The 26,567-nt window shown below is 48.9% G+C and overlaps 1 protein-coding gene across 2 annotated transcripts in view; it reads left to right on the forward strand.

Moving 5' to 3' along the window:
* The window catches only part of LOC135526801 (vascular endothelial growth factor receptor 3-like), a 397,127-nt gene that overhangs the window by 299,003 nt on the left and 71,557 nt on the right, over positions 1–26,567 (forward strand). For both annotated transcript variants that reach the window (XM_064955467.1, XM_064955466.1), the window contains exons 11-13: positions 19,303–19,438; positions 24,182–24,290; positions 26,307–26,437. In XM_064955467.1, the coding sequence (XP_064811539.1) occupies positions 19,303–19,438; positions 24,182–24,290; positions 26,307–26,437 (376 nt within the window). The remainder of the gene's footprint in view (positions 1–19,302; positions 19,439–24,181; positions 24,291–26,306; positions 26,438–26,567) is intronic.

The raw sequence follows: 26,567 nt of genomic DNA on the forward strand, positions 1-26,567 counted from the left end.
GAGGAGCAGGGGGATGGAGAGGGGAGGAGAGAGGAGCAGGGGGGATGGAGAGGAGAGGAGAGGAGAGAGGAGCAGGGGGATGGGCAGGAGAGGAGAGAGGAGCAGGGGGATGGAGAGGAGAGGAGATGAGAGAGGAGCAGGGGGATGGAGAGGAGAGGAGAGGGGAGCAGGGGGGATGGAGAGGAGAGAATAGCAGGGGGATGGGGAGGAGAGATGAGCAGGGGGATGGAGAGGAGAGATGAGCAGGGGGATGGAGAGGAGAGATGAGCAGGGGGATGGAGAGGAGAGAGGAGCAGGGGGATGGGGAGGAGAGAGGAGCAGGGGGATGGGGAGGAGAGATGAGCAGGGGGATGGAGAGGAGAGAGGAGCAGTGGGATGGAGATGAGAGGAGAGAGGAGCAGGGGGATGGAGAGGAGAGGAGAGGAGAGAGGAGCAGGGGGATGGAGAGGAGAGGAGAGGAGAGAGGAGCAGGGGGGATGGGGAGGAGAGATGAGCAGGGGGATGGAGAGGAGAGATGAGCAGGGGGATGGAGAGGAGAGATGAGCAGGGGGATGGAGAGGAGAGAGGAGCAGGGGGATGGAGAGGAGAGAGGAGCAGGGGGATGGGGAGGAGAGATGAGCAGGGGGATGGAGAGGAGAGAGGAGCAGTGGGATGGAGAGGAGAGGAGAGAGGAGCAGGGGGATGGAGAGGAGAGATGAGCAGGGGGATGGAGAGGAGAGATGAGCAGGGGGATGGAGAGGGGAGGAGAGAAGAGAGGAGCAGTGGGATGGAGAGGAGAGGAGAGATGAGCAGGGGGATTGAGAGGAGAGAGGAGCAGGGGGATGGGGAGGAGAGATGAGCAGGGGGATGGAGAGGAGAGAGGAGCAGTGGGATGGAGAGGAGAGGAGAGCAGGGGGATGGAGAGGAGAGGAGAGCAGGGGGATGGAGAGGAGAGGAGAGAGGAGCAGGGGGATGGAGAGGAGAGGAGAGAGGAGCAGGGGGATGGAGAGGAGAGGAGAGAGGAGCAGGGGGATGGAGAGGAGAGGAGAGAGGAGCAAGGGGATGGAGAGGAGAGGAGAGAGGAGCAGGGGGATGGAGAGTAGAGGAGAGAGGAGCAGGGGGATGGAGAGGAGAGGAGAGAGGAGCAGGGGATGGAGAGGAGAGGAGAGAGGAGCAGGGGGTGGAGAGGAGAGGAGAGAGGAGCAGGGGGGTGGAGAGGAGAGGAGAGAGGAGCAGGGGATGGAGAGGAGAGGAGAGAGGAGCAGGGGGGTGGAGAGGAGAGGTCACCCTTAGAATAACTCAAAGTAATATTCACCATTTTCACCATTTTCACCATTTTCACATTTGGCAAAACACTTACATTACCCCAACAACATTACAGAAAATCTATATTTACCTAAAATCAGGGATTTCCTCGTTGACTGATTCATTTTCAGTGTCAGAGAGAGTCAACATGACACCCCAGTAAGTCGTCCTTCCCAACTTGTTCAGTTCTTCATGAGATCTTTCAAAAAGAACCACAGTAGAAAACATGATCCACACACACTGAGCAGTACATGTTATCGACAGAAACATGCTACATGGCAGACCAATCAGAACTTGTTTTCTCGGCATGTCCAGAACATAAATGATCTCAGCCAATCATGGACAGCGGAAGGGGTCCTGTATGTTTCCATGGCTGAACTCGTAATTTAACTATTGTATTCGTATTTACAGATGGCATTTAACTTTGTTATTGAGGCACATGAAAGTTCATATGTTCCAGAAGGTCAAAGAAAACGCATTTTGATAAAGACAACATTTACAAACGCTTGAAACGGATCACATGTGTAATTGCCTCTAAATGTAATTGTAAAGCAGAGTCAATATCCTGCAGATGTTTTTCTTGGCGAAATGTTCTCATGAAAGAATTAGCAGTCAATCTTTTCTGATTGGGGAGAAATAATCTGCTGCCTCTGCCATGGTAAGACCTCGGTTTAGCACATGGTCCTCTGCTGTCTGCCTCCCTCTCTCTGTCTGCCTCCCTCTCTCTGTTGTCTGTCTCCCTCTCTCTGCTGTCTGCCTCCCTCTCTCTGCTGTCTGCCTCCCTCTCTCTGCTGTCTGTCTCCCTCTCTCTGCTGTCTGCCTCCCTCTCTCTGCTGTCTGCCTTCCTCTCTCTGCTGTCTGCCTCCCTCTCTCTGCTGTCTGCCTCCCTCTCTCTGCTGTCTACCTCCCTCTCTCTGCTGTCTACCTCCCTCTCTCTGCTGTCTGCCTCCCTCTCTCTGCTGTCTGTCTCCCTCTCTCTGCTGTCTGCCTCCCTCTCTCTGCTGTCTGCCTCCCTCTCTCTGCTGTCTGTCTCCCTCTCTCTGCTGTCTGCCTCCCTCTCTCTGCTGTCTGCCTCCCTCTCTCTGCTGTCTGCCTCCCTCTCTCTGCTGTCTACCTCCATCTCTCTGCTGTCTACTTTACTCTCTCTGCTGTCTACCTCCCTCTCTCTGCTGTCTGCCTCCCTCTCTCTGCTGTCTGCCTCCCTCTCTCTGCTGTCTGCCTCCCTCTCTCTGCTGTCTGCCTCCCTCTCTCTGCTGTCTACCTCCCTCTCTCTGCTGTCTACCTCCCTCTCTCTGCTGTCTACCTCCCTCTCTCTGCTGTCTACTTTACTCTCTCTGCTGTCTACCTCCCTCTCTCTGCTGTCTGCCTACCTCTCTCTGCTGTCTGCCTCCCTCTCTCTGCTGTCTACCTCCCTCTCTCTTCTGTCTACCTCCCTCTCTCTGCTGTCTGCCTCCCTCTCTCTGCTGTCTGCCTCCCTCTCTCTGCTGTCTGCCTCCCTCTCTCTGCTGTCTACCTCCATCTCTCTGCTGTCTACTTTACTCTCTCTGCTGTCTACCTCCCTCTCTCTGCTGTCTGCCTACCTCTCTCTGCTGTCTGCCTCCTCTCTCTGCTGTCTACCTCCCTCTCTCTTCTGTCTACCTCCCTCTCTCTGCTGTCTGCCTCCCTCTCTCTGCTGTCTGCCTCCCTCTCTCTGCTGTCTACTTCCCTCTGCTGTCTACTTCCCTCTCTCTGCTGTCTACCTCCCTCTCTCTGCTGTCTGTCTCCCTCTCTCTGCTGTCTGTCTCCCTCTCTCTGCTGTCTGCCTCCCTCTCTCTGCTGTCTGCCTCCCTCTCTCTGCTGTCTGCCTCCCTCTCTCTGCTGTCTACCTCCCTCTCTCTGCTGTCTACTTTACTCTCTCTGCTGTCTACCTCCCTCTCTCTGCTGTCTGCCTCCCTCTCTCTGCTGTCTACCTCCCTCTCTCTGCTGTCTACCTCCCTCTCTCTGCTGTCTGCCTCCCTCTCTCTGCTGTCTGTCTCCCTCTCTCTGCTGTCTGTCTCCCTTTCTCTGCTGTCTGCCTCCCTCTCTCTGCTGTCTGCCTCCCTCTCTCTGCTGTCTGCCTCCTCTCTCTGCTGTCTGCCTCCCTCTCTGCTGTCTGCCTCCCTCTCTCTGCTGTCTGCCTCCCTCTCTCTGCTGTCTGCCTCCTCTCTCTGCTGTCTGCCTCCTCTCTCTGCTGTCTACCTCCATCTCTCTGCTGTCTACTTTACTCTCTCTGCTGTCTGCCTCCCTCTCTCTGCTGTCTGCCTCCCTCTCTCTGCTGTCTGTCTCCCTCTCTCTGCTGTCTGCCTCCCTCTCTCTGCTGTCTGCCTCCCTCTCTCTGCTGTCTGTCTCCTCTCTCTGCTGTCTGCCTCCTCTCTCTGCTGTCTGCCTCCCTCTCTCTGCTGTCTGCCTCCCTCTCTCTGCTGTCTACCTCCATCTCTCTGCTGTCTACTTTACTCTCTCTGCTGTCTACCTCCTCTCTCTGCTGTCTGCCTCCCTCTCTCTGCTGTCTGCCTCCCTCTCTCTGCTGTCTGCCTCCCTCTCTCTGCTGTCTGCCTCCCTCTCTGCTGTCTGCCTCCCTCTCTCTGCTGTCTACCTCCCTCTCTCTGCTGTCTACCTCCCTCTCTCTGCTGTCTACCTCCCTCTCTCTGCTGTCTACTTTACTCTCTCTGCTGTCTACCTCCCTCTCTCTGCTGTCTGCCTACCTCTCTCTGCTGTCTGCCTCCCTCTCTCTGCTGTCTACCTCCCTCTCTCTTCTGTCTACCTCCCTCTCTCTGCTGTCTGCCTCCCTCTCTCTGCTGTCTGCCTCCCTCTCTCTGCTGTCTACTTCCCTCTGCTGTCTACTTCCCTCTCTCTGCTGTCTACCTCCCTCTCTCTGCTGTCTGTCTCCCTCTCTCTGCTGTCTGTCTCCCTCTCTCTGCTGTCTGCCTCCCTCTCTCTGCTGTCTGCCTCCCTCTCTCTGCTGTCTACTTTACTCTCTCTGCTGTCTACCTCCCTCTCTCTGCTGTCTACCTCCCTCTCTCTGCTGTCTACCTCCCTCTCTCTGCTGTCTACTTTACTCTCTCTGCTGTCTACCTCCCTCTCTCTGCTGTCTGCCTACCTCTCTCTGCTGTCTGCCTCCCTCTCTCTGCTGTCTACCTCCCTCTCTCTGCTGTCTGTCTCCCTTTCTCTGCTGTCTGCCTCCCTCTCTGCTGTCTGCCTCCCTCTCTCTGCTGTCTGCCTCCTCTCTCTGCTGTCTGCCTCCCTCTCTCTGCTGTCTGCCTCCCTCTCTCTGCTGTCTGCCTCCCTCTCTCTGCTGTCTGCCTCCCTCTCTCTGCTGTCTACCTCCCTCTCTCTGCTGTCTACCTCCCTCTCTCTGCTGTCTACCTCCCTCTCTCTGCTGTCTACTTTACTCTCTCTGCTGTCTACCTCCCTCTCTCTGCTGTCTGCCTACCTCTCTCTGCTGTCTGCCTCCCTCTCTCTGCTGTCTACCTCCCTCTCTCTGCTGTCTACCTCCCTCTCTCTGCTGTCTGCCTCCCTCTCTCTGCTGTCTGCCTCCCTCTCTCTGCTGTCTACTTCCCTCTGCTGTCTACTTCCCTCTCTCTGCTGTCTACCTCCCTCTCTCTGCTGTCTGCCTCCCTCTCTCTGCTGTCTGCCTCCCTCTCTCTGCTGTCTACCTCCCTCTGCTGTCTACTTCCCTCTCTCTGCTGTCTACCTCCCTCTCTCTGCTGTCTACCTCCCTCCCTCTCTCTGCTGTCTTACCTCCCTCTATCTGCTGTCTACCTCCCTCTCTCTGCTGTCTACCTCCCTCCCTCTCTCTGCTGTCTTACCTCCCTCTATCTGCTGTCTACCTCCCTCTCTCTGCTGTCTACCTCCCTCTCTCTGCTGTCTGCCTCCCTCTCTCTGCTGTCTGCCTCCCTCTCTCTGCTGTCTACCTCCCTCTCTCTGCTGTCTACCTCCCTCTCTCTGCTGTCTACCTCTCTCTCTCTGCTGTCTGCCTCCCTCTCTCTGCTGTCTACCTCCCTCTCTCTGCTGTCTACCTCCCTCTCTCTGCTGTCTGCCTCCCTCTCTCTGCTGTCTACCTCCCTCTCTCTGCTGTCTACCTCCCTCTCTCTGCTGTCTGTCTCCCTCTCTCTGCTGTCTGCCTCCCTCTCTCTGCTGCCTGCCTCCCTCTCTCTGCTGTCTACCTCCCTCTCTCTGCTGTCTTACCTCCCTCTATCTGCTGTCTACCTCCCTCTCTCTGCTGTCTACCTCCCTCTCTCTGCTGTCTGCCTCCCTCTCTCTGCTGTCTGCCTCCCTCTCTCTGCTGTCTACCTCCCTCTCTCTGCTGTCTACCTCCCTCTCTCTGCTGTCTACCTCTCTCTCTGCTGTCTGCCTCCCTCTCTCTGCTGTCTACCTCCTCTCTCTGCTGTCTACCTCCCTCTCTCTGCTGTCTGCCTCCCCTCTCTGCTGTCTACCTCCCTCTCTCTGCTGTCTACCTCCCTCTCTCTGCTGTCTGTCTCCCTCTCTCTGCTGTCTGCCTCCCTCTCTCTGCTGCCTGCCTCCCTCTCTCTGCTGTCTACCTCCCTCTCTCTGCTGCCTGCCTCCCTCTCTCTGCTGTCTACCTCCCTCTCTCTGCTGCCTACCTCTCTGACGGGCTCCTTGCCCAGGAGCTCTCGGGTTTCTTCCTCTCCTTCTTGCTGTCTCTCTTCCTCTCCCTCTTGCTGTCTCTCTTCCTCTCCCTCTTGCTGTCTCTCTTCCTCTCCCTATTGTTGTCTCTCTTCCTCTCCCTCTTGCTGTCTCTCTTCCTCTCCCTATTGTTGTCTCTCTTCCTCTCCCTCTTGCTATCTCTCCCTCTCCCTCTTGCTGTCTCTCTTCCTCTCCCTCTTGCTGTCTCTCTTCCTCTCCCTCTTGCTGTCTCTCTTCCTCTCCCTCTTGTTGTCTCTCTTCCTCTCCCTCTTGTTGTCTCTCTTCCTCTCCCTCTTGTTGTTTCTCTTCCTCTCCCTCTTGTTGTCTCTCTTCCTCTCCCTCTTGTTGTCTCTCTTCCTCTCCCTCTTGCTGTCTCTCTTCCTCTCCCTCTTGCTGTCTCTCTTCCTCTCCCTCTTGCTGTCTCTCTTCCTCTCCCTCTTGCTGTCTCTCTTCCTCTCCCTCTTGCTGTCTCTCTTCCTCTCCCTATTGTTGTCTCTCTTCCTCTCCCTCTTGCTGTCTCTCTTCCTCTCCCTCTTGCTGTCTCTCTTCCTCTCCCTCTTGCTGTCTCTCTTCCTCTCCCTCTTGTTGTCTCTCTTCCTCTCCCTCTTGCTGTCTCTCTTCCTCTCCCTCTTGTTGTCTCTCTTCCTCTCCCTATTGTTGTCTCTCTTCCTCTCCCTCTTGCTGTCTCTCTTCCTCTCCCTCTTGTTGTCTCTCTTCCTCTCCCTCTTGCTGTCTCTCTTCCTCTCCCTCTTGTTGTCTCTCTTCCTCTCCCTATTGTTGTCTCTCTTCCTCTCCCTCTTGCTGTCTCTCTTCCTCTCCCTATTGTTGTCTCTCTTCCTCTCCCTCTTGCTCTCTCTCTTCCTCTCCCTCTTGCTGTCTCTCTTCCTCTCCCTCTTGCTGTCTCTCTTCCTCTCCCTCTTGCTGTCTCTCTTCCTCTCCCTCTTGCTGTCTCTCTTCCTCTCCCTCTTGCTGTCTCTCTTCCTCTCCCTCTTGCTGTCTCTCTTCCTCTCCCTCTTGTTGTCTCTCTTCCTCTCCCTCTTGTTGTCTCTCTTCCTCTCCCTCTTGTTGTCTCTCTTCCTCTCCCTCTTGCTGTCTCTCTTCCTCTCCCTCTTGCTGTCTCTCTTCCTCTCCCTCTTGTTGTCTCTCTTCCTCTCCCTCTTGTTGTCTCTCTTCCTCTCCCTCTTGCTGTCTCTCTTCCTCTCCCTCTTGCTGTCTCTCTTCCTCTCCCTCTTGCTGTCTCTCTTCCTCTCCCTCTTGCTGTCTCTCTTCCTCTCCCTCTTGTTGTCTCTCTTCCTCTCCCTCTTGTTGTCTCTCTTCCTCTCCCTCTTGTTGTCTCTCTTCCTCTCCCTCTTGTTGTCTCTCTTCCTCTCCCTCTTGCTGTCTCTCTTCCTCTCCCTCTTGCTGTCTCTCTTCCTCTCCCTCTTGCTGTCTCTCTTCCTCTCCCTCTTGTTGTCTCTCTTCCTCTCCCTCTTGTTGTCTCTCTTCCTCTCCCTCTTGCTGTCTCTCTTCCTCTCCCTCTTGCTGTCTCTCTTCCTCTCCCTCTTGTTGTCTCTCTTCCTCTCCCTCTTGCTGTCTCTCTTCCTCTCCCTCTTGTTGTCTCTCTTCCTCTCCCTCTTGTTGTCTCTCTTCCTCTCCCTCTTGTTGTCTCTCTTCCTCTCCCTCTCCCTCTTGCTGTCTCTCTTCCTCTCCCTCTTGTTGTCTCTCTTCCTCTCCCTCTTGCTGTCTCTCTTCCTCTCCCTATTGTTGTCTCTCTTCCTCTCCCTCTTGCTGTCTCTCTTCCTCTCCCTATTGTTGTCTCTCTTCCTCTCCCTCTTGCTGTCTCTCTTCAACTCCCTCTTGCTGTCTCTCTTCCTCTCCCTCTTGCTGTCTCTCTTCCTCTCCCTCTTGCTGTCTCTCTTCCTCTCCCTCTTGTTGTCTCTCTTCCTCTCCCGCTTGCTGTCTCTCTTCCTCTCCCTCTTGTTGTCTCTCTTCCTCTCCCTCTTGTTGTCTCTCTTCCTCTCCCTCTTGCTGTCTCTCTTCCTCTCCCTCTTGCTGTCTCTCTTCCTCTCCCTCTTGTTGTCTCTCTTCCTCTCCCTCTTGTTGTCTCTCTTCCTCTCCCTCTTGTTGTCTCTCTTCCTCTCCCTCTTGCTGTCTCTCTTCCTCTCCCTCTTGCTGTCGCTCTTCCTCTCCCTCTTGTTGTCTCTCTTCCTCTCCCTCTTGCTGTCTCTCTTCCTCTCCCTCTTGTTTTCTCTCTTCCTCTCCCTCTTGCTGTCTCTCTTCCTCTCCCTCTTGCTGTCTCTCTTCCTCTCCCTCTTGCTGTCTCTCTTCCTCTCCCTCTTGCTGTCTCTCTTCCTCTCCCTATTGTTGTCTCTCTTCCTCTCCCTCTTGTTGTTTCTCTTCCTCTCCCTCTTGCTGTCTCTCTTCCTCTCCCTCTTGCTGTCTCTCTTCCTCTCCCTCTTGCTGTCTCTCTTCCTCTCCCTCTTGTTGTCTCTCTTCCTCTCCCTCTTGCTGTCTCTCTTCCTCTCCCTCTTGTTTTCTCTCTTCCTCTCCCTCTTGCTGTCTCTCTTCCTCTCCCTCTTGCTGTCTCTCTTCCTCTCCCTCTTGCTGTCTCTCTTCCTCTCCCTCTTGCTGTCTCTCTTCCTCTCCCTCTTGCTGTCTCTCTTCCTCTCCCTCTTGTTGTCTCTCTTCCTCTCCCTCTTGCTGTCTCTCTTCCTCTCCCTCTTGCTGTCTCTCTTCCTCTCCCTCTTGTTGTCTCTCTTCCTCTCCCTCTTGTTGTTTCTCTTCCACTCCCTCTTGCTGTCTCTCTTCCTCTCCCTCTTGCTGTCTCTCTTCCTCTCCCTCTTGCTGTCTCTCTTCCTCTCCCTCTTGCTGTCTCTCTTCCTCTCCCTCTTGTTGTCTCTCTTCCTCTCCCTCTTGCTGTCTCTCTTCCTCTCCCTCTTGCTGTCTCTCTTCCTCTCCCTCTTGCTGTCTCTCTTCCTCTCCCTCTTGCTGTCTCTCTTCCTCTCCCTCTTGTTGTCTCTCTTCCTCTCCCTCTTGTTGTCTCTCTTCCTCTCCCTCTTGTTGTCTCTCTTCCTCTCCCTCTTGCTGTCTCTCTTCCTCTCCCTCTTGCTGTCTCTCTTCCTCTCCCTCTTGTTGTCTCTCTTCCTCTCCCTCTTGTTGTCTCTCTTCCTCTCCCTCTTGTTGTCTCTCTTCCTCTCCCTCTTGCTGTCTCTCTTCCTCTCCCTCTTGCTGTCTCTCTTCCTCTCCCTCTTGCTGTCTCTCTTCCTCTCCCTCTTGCTGTCTCTCTTCCTCTCCCTCTTGCTGTCTCTCTTCCTCTCCCTCTTGCTGTCTCTCTTCCTCTCCCTCTTGTTGTCTCTCTTCCTCTCCCTCTTGTTGTTTCTCTTCCTCTCCCACTTGCTGTCTCTCTTCCTCTCCCTCTTGTTGTCTCTCTTCCTCTCCCTCTTGTTGTTTCTCTTCCTCTCCCACTTGCTGTCTCTCTTCCTCTCCCTCTTGTTGTCTCTCTTCCTCTCCCTCTTGCTGTCTCTCTTCCTCTCCCTCTTGCTGTCTCTCTTCCTCTCCCTCTTGCTGTCTCTCTTCCTCTCCCTCTTGTTGTCTCTCTTCCTCTCCCTCTTGCTGTCTCTCTTCCTCTCCCTCTTGTTGTCTCTCTTCCTCTCCCTATTGTTGTCTCTCTTCCTCTCCCTCTTGCTGTCTCTCTTCCTCTCCCTCTTGTTGTCTCTCTTCCTCTCCCTCTTGCTGTCTCTCTTCCTCTCCCTCTTGTTGTCTCTCTTCCTCTCCCTATTGTTGTCTCTCTTCCTCTCCCTCTTGCTGTCTCTCTTCCTCTCCCTATTGTTGTCTCTCTTCCTCTCCCTCTTGCTCTCTCTCTTCCTCTCCCTCTTGCTGTCTCTCTTCCTCTCCCTCTTGCTGTCTCTCTTCCTCTCCCTCTTGCTGTCTCTCTTCCTCTCCCTCTTGCTGTCTCTCTTCCTCTCCCTCTTGCTGTCTCTCTTCCTCTCCCTCTTGCTGTCTCTCTTCCTCTCCCTCTTGTTGTCTCTCTTCCTCTCCCTCTTGTTGTCTCTCTTCCTCTCCCTCTTGTTGTCTCTCTTCCTCTCCCTCTTGCTGTCTCTCTTCCTCTCCCTCTTGCTGTCTCTCTTCCTCTCCCTCTTGTTGTCTCTCTTCCTCTCCCTCTTGTTGTCTCTCTTCCTCTCCCTCTTGCTGTCTCTCTTCCTCTCCCTCTTGCTGTCTCTCTTCCTCTCCCTCTTGCTGTCTCTCTTCCTCTCCCTCTTGCTGTCTCTCTTCCTCTCCCTCTTGTTGTCTCTCTTCCTCTCCCTCTTGTTGTCTCTCTTCCTCTCCCTCTTGTTGTCTCTCTTCCTCTCCCTCTTGTTGTCTCTCTTCCTCTCCCTCTTGCTGTCTCTCTTCCTCTCCCTCTTGCTGTCTCTCTTCCTCTCCCTCTTGCTGTCTCTCTTCCTCTCCCTCTTGTTGTCTCTCTTCCTCTCCCTCTTGTTGTCTCTCTTCCTCTCCCTCTTGCTGTCTCTCTTCCTCTCCCTCTTGCTGTCTCTCTTCCTCTCCCTCTTGTTGTCTCTCTTCCTCTCCCTCTTGCTGTCTCTCTTCCTCTCCCTCTTGTTGTCTCTCTTCCTCTCCCTCTTGTTGTCTCTCTTCCTCTCCCTCTTGTTGTCTCTCTTCCTCTCCCTCTCCCTCTTGCTGTCTCTCTTCCTCTCCCTCTTGTTGTCTCTCTTCCTCTCCCTCTTGCTGTCTCTCTTCCTCTCCCTATTGTTGTCTCTCTTCCTCTCCCTCTTGCTGTCTCTCTTCCTCTCCCTATTGTTGTCTCTCTTCCTCTCCCTCTTGCTGTCTCTCTTCAACTCCCTCTTGCTGTCTCTCTTCCTCTCCCTCTTGCTGTCTCTCTTCCTCTCCCTCTTGCTGTCTCTCTTCCTCTCCCTCTTGTTGTCTCTCTTCCTCTCCCGCTTGCTGTCTCTCTTCCTCTCCCTCTTGTTGTCTCTCTTCCTCTCCCTCTTGTTGTCTCTCTTCCTCTCCCTCTTGCTGTCTCTCTTCCTCTCCCTCTTGCTGTCTCTCTTCCTCTCCCTCTTGTTGTCTCTCTTCCTCTCCCTCTTGTTGTCTCTCTTCCTCTCCCTCTTGTTGTCTCTCTTCCTCTCCCTCTTGCTGTCTCTCTTCCTCTCCCTCTTGCTGTCGCTCTTCCTCTCCCTCTTGTTGTCTCTCTTCCTCTCCCTCTTGCTGTCTCTCTTCCTCTCCCTCTTGTTTTCTCTCTTCCTCTCCCTCTTGCTGTCTCTCTTCCTCTCCCTCTTGCTGTCTCTCTTCCTCTCCCTCTTGCTGTCTCTCTTCCTCTCCCTCTTGCTGTCTCTCTTCCTCTCCCTATTGTTGTCTCTCTTCCTCTCCCTCTTGTTGTTTCTCTTCCTCTCCCTCTTGCTGTCTCTCTTCCTCTCCCTCTTGCTGTCTCTCTTCCTCTCCCTCTTGCTGTCTCTCTTCCTCTCCCTCTTGTTGTCTCTCTTCCTCTCCCTCTTGCTGTCTCTCTTCCTCTCCCTCTTGTTTTCTCTCTTCCTCTCCCTCTTGCTGTCTCTCTTCCTCTCCCTCTTGCTGTCTCTCTTCCTCTCCCTCTTGCTGTCTCTCTTCCTCTCCCTCTTGCTGTCTCTCTTCCTCTCCCTCTTGCTGTCTCTCTTCCTCTCCCTCTTGTTGTCTCTCTTCCTCTCCCTCTTGCTGTCTCTCTTCCTCTCCCTCTTGCTGTCTCTCTTCCTCTCCCTCTTGTTGTCTCTCTTCCTCTCCCTCTTGTTGTTTCTCTTCCACTCCCTCTTGCTGTCTCTCTTCCTCTCCCTCTTGCTGTCTCTCTTCCTCTCCCTCTTGCTGTCTCTCTTCCTCTCCCTCTTGCTGTCTCTCTTCCTCTCCCTCTTGTTGTCTCTCTTCCTCTCCCTCTTGCTGTCTCTCTTCCTCTCCCTCTTGCTGTCTCTCTTCCTCTCCCTCTTGCTGTCTCTCTTCCTCTCCCTCTTGCTGTCTCTCTTCCTCTCCCTCTTGTTGTCTCTCTTCCTCTCCCTCTTGTTGTCTCTCTTCCTCTCCCTCTTGTTGTCTCTCTTCCTCTCCCTCTTGCTGTCTCTCTTCCTCTCCCTCTTGCTGTCTCTCTTCCTCTCCCTCTTGTTGTCTCTCTTCCTCTCCCTCTTGTTGTCTCTCTTCCTCTCCCTCTTGTTGTCTCTCTTCCTCTCCCTCTTGCTGTCTCTCTTCCTCTCCCTCTTGCTGTCTCTCTTCCTCTCCCTCTTGCTGTCTCTCTTCCTCTCCCTCTTGCTGTCTCTCTTCCTCTCCCTCTTGCTGTCTCTCTTCCTCTCCCTCTTGCTGTCTCTCTTCCTCTCCCTCTTGTTGTCTCTCTTCCTCTCCCTCTTGTTGTTTCTCTTCCTCTCCCACTTGCTGTCTCTCTTCCTCTCCCTCTTGTTGTCTCTCTTCCTCTCCCTCTTGTTGTTTCTCTTCCTCTCCCACTTGCTGTCTCTCTTCCTCTCCCTCTTGTTGTCTCTCTTCCTCTCCCTCTTGTTGTTTTTCTTCCTCTCCCTCTTGTTGTCTCTCTTCCTCTCCCTCTTGCTGTCTCTCTTCCTCTCCCTCTTGCTGTCTCTCTTCCTCTCCCTCTTGCTGTCTCTCTTCCTCTCCCTCTTGTTGTCTCTCTTCCTCTCCCTCTTGTTGTTTCTCTTCCTCTCCCTCTTGCTGTCTCTCTTCCTCTCCCTCTTGTTGTCTCTCTTCCTCTTCCTCTTGTTGTTTTTCTTCCTCTCCCTCTTGTTGTCTCTCTTCCTCTCCCTCTTGTTGTCTCTCTTCCTCTCCCTCTTGCTGTCTCTCTTCCTCTCCCTCTTGCTGTCTCTCTTCCTCTCCCTCTTGCTGTCTCTCTTCCTCTCCCTCTTGCTTTCTCTCTGCTCCATGTCAATTGTTCCCACACCCTCTTTTATATGGTGATCAATTGTGGTGAGCACTATGTGAAATCAATTACCAGTAATGAGGTGTAATGAATTACCAGTAATGAGGTGAAATGAATTACCAGTAATGAGGTGAAATGAATGACCAGTAATGAGTTGTCATTATGCGTGGTTATTATGTGTCATCCATGTCATTGACTTTACATACGCATTTTATTTCTGTAGTTCTCCAAATCCATATAGAGTAGACCAACCCGTTTAGAATCTATCGGTCAACCAATCGGTTCATTGGATGTTAACCATTGAGCTCAGTTGGATTTCGTGATGACAATATAGAATGAGATGAAATGAAAGGTATTGTGAGCATTGCATTGCATTGTGAAAGGCAATTACCTAAAATATGAAAGATGTTTCGAAGATGAAACACCGATTAGATTCTGGTGAAAATGTGAACGTGTGATTGTTTTTTGTGTGTGTTGTACTTTACATTTACATTTTACATTTAAGTCATTTAGCAGACGCTCTTATCCAGAGCGACTTACAAATTGGTGAATTCACCTTCTGACATCCAGTGGAACAGCCACTTTACAATAGTGCATCTAAGTCATTAAGGGGGGGGGGGGTGAGAAGGATTACTTATCCTATCCTAGGTATTCCTTGAAGAGGTGGGGTTTCAGGTGTCTCCGGAAGGTGGTGATTGACTCCGCTGTCCTGGCGTCGTGAGGGAGTTTGTTCCACCATTGGGGGGCCAGAGCAGCGAACAGTTTTGACTGGGCTGAGCGGGAACTGTACTTCCTCAATGGTAGGGAGGCGAGCAGGCCAGAGGTGGATGAACGCAGTGCCCTTGCTTGGGTGTAGGGCCTGATCAGAGCCTGGAGGTACTGCGGTGCCGTTCCCCTCACAGCTCCGTAGGCAAGCACCATGGTCTTGTAGCGGATGCGAGCTTCAACTGGAAGCCAGTGGAGAGAGCGGAGGAGCGGGGTGACGTGAGAGAACTTGGGAAGGTTGAACACCAGACGGGCTGCGGCGTTCTGGATGAGTTGTAGGGGTTTAATGGCACAGGCAGGGAGCCCAGCCAACAGCGAGTTGCAGTAATCCAGACGGGAGATGACAAGTGCCTGGATTAGGACCTGCGCCGCTTCCTGTGTGAGGCAGGGTCGTACTCTGCGGATGTTGTAGAGCATGAACCTACAGGAACGGGCCACCGCCATGATGTTGGTTGAGAACGACAGGGTGTTGTCCAGGATCACGCCAAGGTTCTTAGCGCTCTGGGAGGAGGACACAATGGAGTTGTCAACCGTGATGGCGAGGTCATGGAACGGGCAGTCCTTCCCCGGGAGGAAGAGCAGCTCCGTCTTGCCGAGGTTCAGCTTGAGGTGGTGATCCGTCATCCACACTGATATGTCTGCCAGACATGCAGAGATGCGATTCGCCACCTGGTCATCAGAAGGGGAAAGGAGAAGATTAATTGTGTGTCGTCTGCATAGCAATGATAGGAGAGACCATGTGAGGTTATGACAGAGCCAAGTGACTTGGTGTATAGCGAGAATAGGAGAGGGCCTAGAACAGAGCCCTGGGGGACACCAGTGGTGAGAGCGCGTGGCGAGGAGACAGATTCTCGCCACGCCACCTGGTAGGAGCGACCTGTCAGGTAGGACGCAATCCAAGCGTGGGCCGCGCCGGAGATGCCCAACTCGGAGAGGGTGGAGAGGAGGATCTGATGGTTCACAGTATCGAAGGCAGCCGATAGGTCTAGAAGGATGAGAGCAGAGGAGAGAGAGTTAGCTTTAGCAGTGCGGAGCGCCTCCGTGATGCAGAGAAGAGCAGTCTCAGTTGAATGACTAGTCTTGAAACCTGACTGATTTGGATCAAGAAGGTCATTCTGAGAGAGATAGAGGGAGAGCTGGCCAAGGACGGCACGTTCAAGAGTTTTGGAGAGAAAAGAAAGAAGGGATACTGGTCTGTAGTTGTTGACATCGGAGGGATCGAGTGTAGGTTTCTTCAGAAGGGGTGCAACTCTCGCTCTCTTGAAGACGGAAGGGACGTAGCCAGCGGTCAGGGATGAGTTGATGAGCGAGGTGAGGTAAGGGAGAAGGTCCCCGGAAATGGTCTGGAGGAGAGAGGAGGGGATAGGGTCGAGCGGGCAGGTTGTTGGGCGGCCGGCCGTCACAAGAAGCGAGATTTCATCTGGAGAGAGAGGGGAGAAAGAGGTCAGAGCACAGGGTAGGGCAGTGTGAGCAGAACCAGCGGTGTCGTTTGACTTAGCAAACGAGGATCGGATGTCGTCGACCTTCTTTTCAAAATGGTTGACGAAGTCATCTGCAGAGAGGGAGGAGGGGGGGAGGGGGAGGAGGATTCAGAAGGGAGGAGAAGGTGGCAAAGAGCTTCCTAGGGTTAGAGGCAGATGCTTGGAATTTAGAGTGGTAGAAAGTGGCTTTAGCAGCAGAGACAGAGGAGGAAAATGTAGAGAGGAGGGAGTGAAAGGATGCCAGGTCCGCAGGGAGGCGAGTTTTCCTCCATTTCCGCTCGGCTGCCCGGAGCTCTGTTCTGTGAGCTCGCAATGAGTCATCGAGCCACGGAGCGGGAGGGGAGGACCGAGCCGGCCTGGAGGATAGGGGACATAGAGAGTCAAAGGATGCAGAAAGGGAAGAGAGGAGGGTTGAGGAGGCAGAGTCAGGAGAAAGGTTGGAGAAGGTATGAGCAGAGGGAAGAGATGAAAGGATGGAAGAGGAAAGAGTAGCGGGGGAGAGAGAGCGAAGGTTGGGACGGCGCGATACCATCCGAGTAGGGGCAGTGTGGGAAGTGTTGGATGAGAGCGAGAGGGAAAAGGATACAAGGTAGTGGTCGGAGACTTGGAGGGGAGTTGCAGTGAGGTTAGTGGAAGAACAGCATCTAGTAAAGATGAGGTCGAGCGTATTGCCTGCCTTGTGAGTAGGGGGAAGGTGAGAGGGTGAGGTCAAAAGAGGAGAGGAGTGGAAAGAAGGAGGCAGAGAGGAATGAGTCAAAGGTAGACGTGGGGAGGTTAAAGTCGCCCAGGACTGTGAGAGGTGAGCCGTCCTCAGGAAAGGAGCTTATCAAGGCATCAAGCTCATTGATGAACTCTCCGAGGGAACCTGGAGGGCGATAAATGATAAGAATGTTAAGCTTGAAAGGGCTGGTAACTGTGACAGCATGGAATTCAAAGGAGGCGATAGATAGATGGGTAAGGGGGAGAGAGAGAATGACCACTTGGGAGAGATGAGGATCCCGGTGCCACCACCCCGCTGACCAGAAGCTCTCGGGGTGTGCGAGAACACGTGGGCGGACGAAGAGAGAGCAGTAGGAGTAGCAGTGTTATCTGTGGTGATCCATGTTTCCGTCAGTGCCAGGAAGTCGAGGGACTGGAGGGAGGCATAGGCTGAGATGAACTCTGCCTTGTTGGCCGCAGATCGGCAGTTCCAGAGGCTACCGGAGACCAGGAACTCCACGTGGGTCGTGCGCGCTGGGACCACCAGATTAGGGTGGCCGCGGCCACGCGGTGTGGAGCGTTTGTATGGTCTGTGCAGAGAGGAGAGAACAGGGATAGATAGACACATAGTTAACAGGGTACAGAAGAGGCTACGCTAATGCAAAGGAGATTGGAATGACAAGTGGACTACACGTCTCGAATGTTCAGAAAGTTAAGCTTACGTAGCAAGAATCTTATTGACTAAAATGATTGAAATGAAACAGTACTGCTGGAGTAGGCTAGCTGGTAGTGGCTGCGATGTTGACACTACACTAATCAAGTCGTTCCGTCGAGTGTAATAGTTTCTACAGTGCTGCTATTCGGGGGCTAGCTGGCTAGCTAGCAAGGTTGATTGCGTTCCGTTACTTAAAAGAACGACAATAGCTGGCTGGCTAACCTAGAAAATCGCTCTAGGCTACACAATTGTCTTAGATACAAAGACGGCTATGTAGCTAGCTAGCTACGATCAAACAAAACAAACCGTTGTACTGTAATAGTTACAACAGTGCTGCTATTTTCAGTTTAGTCAACTGAAAATGTGCTTAGAAGTTTTTTTAGTTTTTAGTTTTAAAAACACAGCCTTTTTGATGATCTGTTATGAGTGTTGTACTAAGAGTGAAATTTGACCACATACTTGTGAAAATGGTACCAAAGAGACAACAGAAACCCTGAAACGTAGGCCTTTATCACGCCAGTCACAACACCAGCGTACTTCACAAGGTCACACCGGGCTCTCTTTAGGGGGACAGACCTCAGTCGTTGGTAATGAATCCGATTGTTTTCTGTGCTTCGTACACATTACAAATGCAGCCCGTTTTCCCTCCAAAGGACTCATAATAGTGTTTCTAATTTCATGTCTCATTGGAGCTGCGGTGAGTTTTCACACATTTTGGTTATGATACAAATGCTGCATTTCATTGCTTATCATTTACACAGTAGAAAAATTGTCTCGCCTTTGAATGTGAGGCGCGTCGCTCCGCTCGTGGTTCAAATGTATCGCTGAGGGTGTGTCATCAGTGAACCATTCAACATATCCTTCAACGAGGACACAAAGGGCACCATACACCCTGTGTGTCTCATAGATGACTGTCTCATAGATGATTGTCTCATAGATGTGTATCGTAGATGATTGTCTCATAGATGTGTATCGTAGATGACTGTCTCATAGATGATTGTCTCATAGATGTGTCTCGTAGATGATTGTCTCATAGATGATTGTCTCATAGATGTGTCTCATAGATGATTGTCTCGTAGATGATTGTCTCATAGATGATTGTCTCGTAGATGATTGTCTCGTTGATGATGGTCTCATAGATGATTGTCTCATAGATGATTGTCTCATAGATGTGTCTCATAGATGGTTGTCTCACAGATGATTGTCTCGTAGATGATTGTCTCGTAGATGATTGTCTCCTAGATGATTGTCTCCTAGATGATTGTCTCCTAGATGATTGTCTCCTAGATGATTTTCCCATAGATGATTGTCTCATAGATGATTGTCTCATAGATGATTGTCTCGTAGATGATTGTCTCGTAGATGATGATCTCGTAGATGATTGTCCCATAGATGATTGTCTCGTAGATGATGGTCTCGTAGATGTGTCTCATAGATGATTGTCTCGTAGATGATTGTCTCATAGATGATTGTCTCATAGATGTGTCTCATAGATGATTGTCTCGTAGATGATTGTCTTGTAGATGATTGTCTCGTAGATGATTGTCTCGTAGATGATTGTCCCGTAGATGATTGTCTCGTAGATGATTGTCTCGTAGATGATTGTCTCATAGATGATTGTCTCATAGATGATTGTCTCATAGATTATTGTCTCGTAGATGATTGTCTCGTAGATGATTGTCTCGTAGATGATTGTCTCGTAGATGATTGTCTCATAGATGATTGTCTCATAGATGATTGTCTCGTAGATGATTGTCTCGTAGATGATTGTCTCATAGATGATGGTCTCGTAGATGATGGTCTTGTAGATGATTGTCTCATAGATGATTGTCTCATAGATGATTGTCTCGTAGATGATGGTCTTGTAGATGATTGTTTCATAGATGATTGTCTCATAGATGATGGTCTCATAGATGATGGTCTTGTAGATGATTGTCTCATAGATGATGGTCTCGTAGATGATTGTCTCGTAGATGATTGTCTCGTAGATGATTGTCTCGTAGATGATTGTCTCGTAGATGATTGTCTCATAGATGATGGTCTCGTAGATGATGGTCTTGTAGATGATTGTCTCATAGATGATTGTCTCATAGATGATGGTCTCATAGATGATGGTCTTGTAGATGATTGTCTCATAGATGATTGTCTTGTAGATGATTGTCTCGTTGATGTCGGTGTGCTTCTGTTTTCTCCTCTGTTTACTCCACCACCACAGCACACTATGCATGGCAATCACTGAAACAAAGCTGCGTCCCAAACAGCACCCTATTCCCTATGCAGTGCCCTCCTTTTGATCACATAGTGCACTATGTAGGGAAACAGGGTGCCATTTGGGCCCTGGTCAAAGGATACTTTGGATGGTTTTCTGATAGCTGATTTATTGAGGAAAGTTACCAGCAATGACTGTGATGTGTGGTGGTCTTTACTTAGCTGAATGCGCTAACTGTAAGTGGATGAGAGAGTCTGGTAAATGACCGACCAAGTAAACGTATAGAAAAGTCTGGAACGTTGGATGGTTCCCCCAATGTGTGCTATCTGTTAAGTTCTGTTCTACACCGAGGACCACATTGGGATCTATCGCTCCGTCATCCTCTGGGGGTTTCTTTGTGCTTAGAAATTTATTTAAATTCTATTTTTTTTACCAAAAATCTGTCAAGCAATCTGTCAAGCAAGCATCAATCCTAAAAGTAGTGCACTATATAGGGAATAGGGTGCCAGCCCTGGTCTAAAGTAGTGCACTATATAGGGAATAGGGTGCCAGCCCTGGTCTAAAGTAGTGCACTATATAGGGGATAGGGTGCCTACGGGCCGTGGTGATAGATGTTGTTGTGTTTTGTGTTTTGTAGGAGTCGGAGGGATCGTAAAGGGCGTAGTGACAGCGTCTCAGACTGTCAGAACTGGCAGGACCTGGACTCACAGAACACCGTTAATAAAATAGAAAACATCGAGACGTCAGTCGAAGTGGTGGACGGGAGGCAGAAGGTTGGTTCTCACTCCCTAAACAAATGTTTACACTATTTAACAATACTGCAAATGTTGTCAGAACGTTATCTGAACGTTACCTGAATGTTATCTGAACGTTACCTGAACGTTACCTGAATGTTATCTGAACGTTATCTGAACGTTACCTGAACGTTTAATCATGACAGCGTTAGTACATTATTCTATCATTCTGATCAAGTATCTCAGAGAAAGAGACAATGTTAGATCTCTGAGGACAAATGTTATCTGAATGTTGAATCATAACCATGCTATTATATTATTGTTGCCTATAATTTTGGTTCAAGTTTCCAATTAGGAGGTAGTAGATTTATTAGGTTGCTGTCAGTTTTAAACTGAATCGTACACCAATTTACAATCATAGGTTGATGATTTAATAAAGCTTTAGTATCTCATAGATAGAACAGAAAGTCCCTTAACCTAGTTGTCAGAAGAACTCTTTATACAGTGGGGAGAACAAGTATTTGATACACTGCCGATTTTGCAGGTTTTCCTACTTACAAAGCATGTAGAGGTCTGTAATTTTTATCATAGGTACACTTCAACTGTGAGAGACGGAATCTAAAACAAAAATCCAGAAAATATCATTGTATGATTTTTAAGTAATTAATTTGCATTTTATTGCATGACAGAAGTATTTGATACATCAGAAAAGCAGAACTTAATATTTGGTACAGAAACCTTTGTTTGCAATTACAGAGATCATACGTTTCCTGTAGTTCTTGACCAGGTTTGCACACACTGCAGCAGGGATTTTGGCCCACTCCTCCATACAGACCTTCTCCAGATCCTTCAGGTTTCGGGGCTATCGCTGGGCAATACGGACTTTCAGATCCCTCCAAAGATGTTCTATTGGGTTCATGCCAGGCCACTCCAGGACCTTGAGATGCTTTTTACGGAGCCATCCCTTAGTTGCCTTGGCTGTGTGTTTCGGGTCGTTGTCATGTTGGAAGACCCAGCCACGACCCATCTTCAATGCTCTTACTGAGGGAAGGAGGTTGTTGGCCAAGATCTCGCAACACATGGCCCCATCCATCCTCCCCTCAATACGGTGCAGTCGTCCTGTCCCCTTTGCAGAAAAGCATCCCCAAAGAATGATGTTTCCACCACCATGCTTCACGGTTGGGATGGTGTTCTTGGGGTTGTACTCATCCTTCTTCTTCCTCCAAACACGGCGAGTGGAGTTTAGACCAAAAAGCTGTATTTTTGTCTCATCAGACCACATGACCTTCTCCCATTCCTCCTCTGGATCATCCAGATGGTCATTGGCAAACTTCAGACTGGCCTGGACATGCGCTGGCTTGAGCAGGGGGACCTTGCGTGCGCTGTAGGATTTTAATCCATGACGGCATAGTGTCTTACTAATGGTTTTCTTTGAGACTGTGGTCCCAGCTCTCTTTAGGTCATTGACCAGGTCCTGCCGTGTAGTTCTGGGCTGATCCCTCACCTTCCTCATGATCATTGATGCCCCACGAGGTGAGATTTTGCATGGAGCCCCAGACCGAGGGTGATTGGCCGTCATCTTGAACTTCTTCCATTTTCTAATAATTGCGTCAACAGTTGTTGCCTTCTCACCAAGCTGCTTACCTATTGTCCTGTAGCCCATCCCAGCCTTGTGCAGGTCTACAATTTTAGCCCTGATGTCCTTACACAGCTGTCTGGTCTTGGCCATTGTGGAGAGGTTGGAGTCTGTTTGATTGAATGTGTGGACAGGTGTCTTTTATACAGGTAACGAGTTCAAACAGGTGCAGTTAGTACAGGTAATGAGTGGAGAACAGGAGGGCTTCTTAAAGAAAAACTAACAGGTCTGTGAGAGCCGGAATTCTTACTGGTTGGTAGGTGATCAAATACTTATGTCATGCAATAAAATGCAAATTAATTACTTAAAAATCATACAATGATATTTTCAGGTTTTTGTTTTAGATTCTGTCTCTCACAGTTGAAGTGTACCTATGATAAAAATTACAGACCTCTACATGCTTTGTAAGTAGGAAAACCTGCAAAATTGGCAGTGTATCAAATACTTGCTCTCCCCACTGTATAAGTGTCCGTAACCCTGAACTGAGGTGTTTCTACCTAAGTGTCCCAAACAGTGTCCTGTGTGACAGTATGTATATCTAAGTGTCCCAAACAGTGTCCTGTGTGGCAGTATGTATATCTAAGTGTCCCAAACAGTGTCCTGTGTGACAGTATGTATATCTAAGTGTCCCAAACAGTGTCCTGTGTGACAGTATGTATATCTAAGTGTCCCAAACAGTGTCCTGTGTGACAGTATGTATATCTAAGTGTCCCAAACAGTGTCCTGTGTGACAGTATGTATATCTAAGTGTCCCAAACAGTGTCCTGTGTGACAGTATGTATATCTAAGTGTCCCAAACAGTGTCCTGTGTGACAGTATGTATATCTAAGTGTCCCAAACAGTGTCCTGTGTGACAAAGAGAAGAGAGGGCAAGTGTTCCATTTCCACATCAGAAATATTTTGAACCCTCTTCCTGAGCACACTTCCTGAGGGGAATGGGACTAAACACGCACACACACACACACACACACACACACACACACACACACACACACACACACACACACACACACACACACACACACACACACACACACACACACACGCAAACGCACACACAGCACACGTCCTGTTGTGGGTCACACCTGTGAGATCACTTCCTGTTGTGAGGGAGTGGCAGGCGTGGCAGCGGAAAGGTTTGAGTCACGTCAAGTTCTACAGAAGAAACCGTGTTCTCATCAACCACCATCAACACAGCCACACCAGGACAACAAGAGCCAGAGTAGCATGGAATCAACCAGGACAACCAGGACAACAAGAGCCAGAGTAGCATGGAATCAACCAGGACAACCAGGACAACAAGAGCCAGAGTAGCATGGAATCAACCAGGACAACCAGGACAACAAGAGCCAGAATAGCATGGGGACAACCAGAACAACAAGAGCCAGAGTAGCATGGAATCAACCAGGACAACAAGAGCCAGAATAGCATGGGGACAACCAGGACAACAAGAGCCAGAGTAGCATGGAATCAACCAGGACAACCAGGACAACAAGAGCCAGAGTAGCATGGAATCAACCAGGACAACCAGGACAACAAGAGCCAGAATAGCATTGAATCAACCAGGACAACCAGGACAACAAGAGCCAGAATAGCATGGGGACAACCAGGACAACAGGAGCCAGAATAGCATGGAATCAACCAGGACAACCAGAACAACAAGAGCCAGAGTAGCATGGAATCAACCAGGACAACCAGGACAACAAGAGCCAGAATAGCATTGAATCAACCAGGACAACCAGGACAACAAGAGCCAGAGTAGCATGGAATCAACCAGGACAACCAGAACAACAAGAGCCAGAGTAGCATGGAATCAACCAGGACAACCAGGACAACAAGAGCCAGAATAGCATGGGGACAACCAGAACAACAAGAGCCAGAGTAGCATGGAATCAACCAGGACAACCAGGACAACAAGAGCCAGAATAGCATTGAATCAACCAGGACAACCAGGACAACAAGAGCCAGAATAGCATGGGGACAACCAGGACAACAGGAGCCAGAATAGCATGGAATCAACCAGGACAACCAGAACAACAAGAGCCAGAGTAGCATGGAATCAACCAGGACAACCAGGACAACAAGAGCCAGAATAGCATTGAATCAACCAGGACAACCAGGACAACAAGAGCCAGAGTAGCATGGAATCAACCAGGACAACCAGAACAACAAGAGCCAGAGTAGCATGGAATCAACCAGGACAACCAGGACAACAAGAGCCAGAATCGCATTGAATCAACCAGGACAACCAGGACAACAAGAGCCAGAATAGCATGGGGACAACCAGGACAACAAGAGCCAGAATAGCATGGAATCAACCAGGACAACCAGGACAACAAGAGCCAGAGTAGCATGGAATCAACCAGGACAACCAGGACAACCAGAGTCAGAGTAGCATGGAAACAACCAGGACAACCAGGACAGCCAGGACAACCAGAGTCAGAGTAGCATGGAAACAACCAGGACAACCAGGACAGCCAGGACAACCAGAGTCAGAGTAGCATGGAAACAACCAGGACAGCCAGGACAGCCAGGACAGCCAGAGTCAGAGTAGCATGGAAACAACCAGGACAACCAGGACAACCAGGACAGCCAGAGTCAGAGTAGCATGGAAACAACCAGGACAACCAGGACAGCCAGAGTCAGAGTAGATACTAGTGGATTGAGTGTAGTTCCAGGTCAGAGGTCAAAGTCCCAGTCAGTTGTCTAGTAAAAAACACTTCCACACATAATAAAACATTTAGAGGCTTCTTCCTTTCCTGTTCAGCACTTTCAATGTAATAGTACATTTATTTAGTATGAAAACCATGTTTGTATTGAAACCTGTCTTCCTCTAGATAGTCAGCAGGCTGGTGATGCAGAACACTTGTTTTTTTAAATGTTTATATTCTCCTCCCCTCACCTCCCCTCACCTCCCATTTCCTCCCTCTCCATTTCCTCTCCCCCTCCCTTCTCCTCTCCTCCCCTCTACTTCTTCCCTCCCTCCCCTTCCTCTCCTTTCCTCTCCCCCCTCTCCTCTCCTCGCTCCCCTCCCCTCTCTCCCTCTCCTCCCTCCCTCCCTCCCTCCCCCCTCTCTCCCCCTCCCTCCCTCCCTCCCTCCCTCCCTCCCCCTCCCTCTCCCCTCCCTCCTCTCCTCCCCTCTCTAGATAGTCAGCAGACTGGTGATCCAGAACGCCAGTGTATCAGTCATGTATAAATGTTCTGCTAACAACAAAGTGGGTAAAGACCAGAAGCTGATATACTTCTATGTGACCAGTGAGTATTTCAACGTAGTTCCTTCTCTTGGTTTAGCATACAACGTACTATACAGTAATATGCACTATATATACATTAATAAGTACTGTACAGTAATATGCACTATATATACATTAATAAGTACTGTACCGTAATATGCACTATACTGTATATACATTAATAAGTACTGTACAGTAATATGCACTATACTGTATATACATTAATAAGTACTGTACAGTAATATGCACTATACTGTATATACATTAATAAGTACTGTACAGTAATATGCACTATACTGTATATACATTAATAAGTACTGTACAGTAATATGCACTATACTGTATATACATTAATAAGTACTGTACAGTAATATGCACGATATATACATTAATAAGTACTGTACAGTAATATGCACTATACTGTATATACATTAATGAGTACTGTACAATAATATGCACTGTACTGTATATACATTAATAAGTACTGTACAGTAATATGCACTATACTGTATATACATTAATAAGTACTGTACAGTAATATGCACTATACTGTATATACATTAATAAGTACTGTACAGTAATATGCACTATACTGTATATACATTAATAAGTACTATACAGTAATATGCACTATACTGTATATACATTAATGAGTACTGTACAGTAATATGCACTATACTGTATATACATTAATAAGTACTGTACAGTAATATGCACTATACTGTATATACATTAATAAGTACAGTACAGTAATATGCACTATACTGTATATACATTAATAAGTACTGTACAGTAATATGCACTATACTGTATATACATTAATAAGTACTGTACAGTAATATGCACTATACTGTATATACATTAATAAGTACTGTACAGTAATATGCACTATACTGTATATGCATTAATAAGTACTGTACAGTAATATGCACTATACTGTATATACATTAATAAGTACTGTACAGTAATATGCACTATACTGTATATACATTAATAAGTACTGTACAGTAATATGCACTATACTGTATATACATTAATAAGTACTGTACAGTAATATGCACTATACTGTATATACATTAATAAGTACTGTACAGTAATATGCACTATACTGTATATACATTAATAAGTACTATACAGTAATATGCACTATACTGTATATACATTAATACGTACTGTACAGTAATATGCACTATACTCTATATACATTAATAAGTACAGTACAGTAATATGCACTATACTGTATATACATTATAAGTACTGTACAGTAATATGCACTATACTGTATATACATTAATAAGTACTGTACAGTAATATGCACTATACTGTATATACATTAATAAGTACTGTACAGTAATATGCACTATACTGTATATACATTAATAAGTACTGTACAGTAATAAGCACTATACTGTATATACATTAATAAGTACTGTACAGTAATATGCATTATACTGTATATACATTAATAAGTACTGTACAGTAATATGCATTATACTGTATATACATTAATAAGTACTGTACAGTAATATGCACTATACTGTATATACATTAATAAGTACTGTACAGTAGTATGCACTATACTGTATATACATTAATAAGTACTCTTTGGTAATATGCAGTATACTGTATATACATTAATAAGTACTGTACAGTAATGTGCACTATACTGTATATACATTAATACGTACTGTACAGTAATATGCATTATACTGTGTATACATTAATAAGTACTGTACAGTAATATGCACTATACTGTATATACATTAATAAGTACTGAACAGTAATGTGCATTATACTGTATATACATTAATAAGTACTGAACAGTAATGTGCATTATACTGTATATACATTAATAAGTACTGAACAGTAATGTGCATTATACTGTGTATACATTAATAAGTAGATCTGCCGTTTTGTAATAGTAGTACTAGTAGTTTGTGTAGTAGTTTAAAAACAACAACATTTTGAACCATAGGGCCCTCAAAATCATAACAAAAAAAACTCTCTAACTTTCCTAATCCCCCCCTCCCTCCTTCAGCAATCCCGGAAGGGTTCAGTGTAGAGCTGGGTCTGTCTGAGGAACCTCTGGAGCAGGAGGAGGTGTCGCTAAGCTGCATCGCTGACAACTACACCTACGAACAGCTCACCTGGTACAGACTGGACCCACAGGTAACAGCTCACCTGGTACAGACTGGACCCACAGGTAACAGCTCACCTGGTACAGACTGGACCCACAGGTAACAGCTCACCTGGTACAGACTGGACCCACAGGTAACAGCTCACCTGGTACAGACTGGAC

This window comes from Oncorhynchus masou, chromosome 32 (assembly GCF_036934945.1).
Source record: "Oncorhynchus masou masou isolate Uvic2021 chromosome 32, UVic_Omas_1.1, whole genome shotgun sequence".
In the NCBI taxonomy this organism is placed as follows: Eukaryota; Metazoa; Chordata; class Actinopteri; order Salmoniformes; family Salmonidae; genus Oncorhynchus; species Oncorhynchus masou.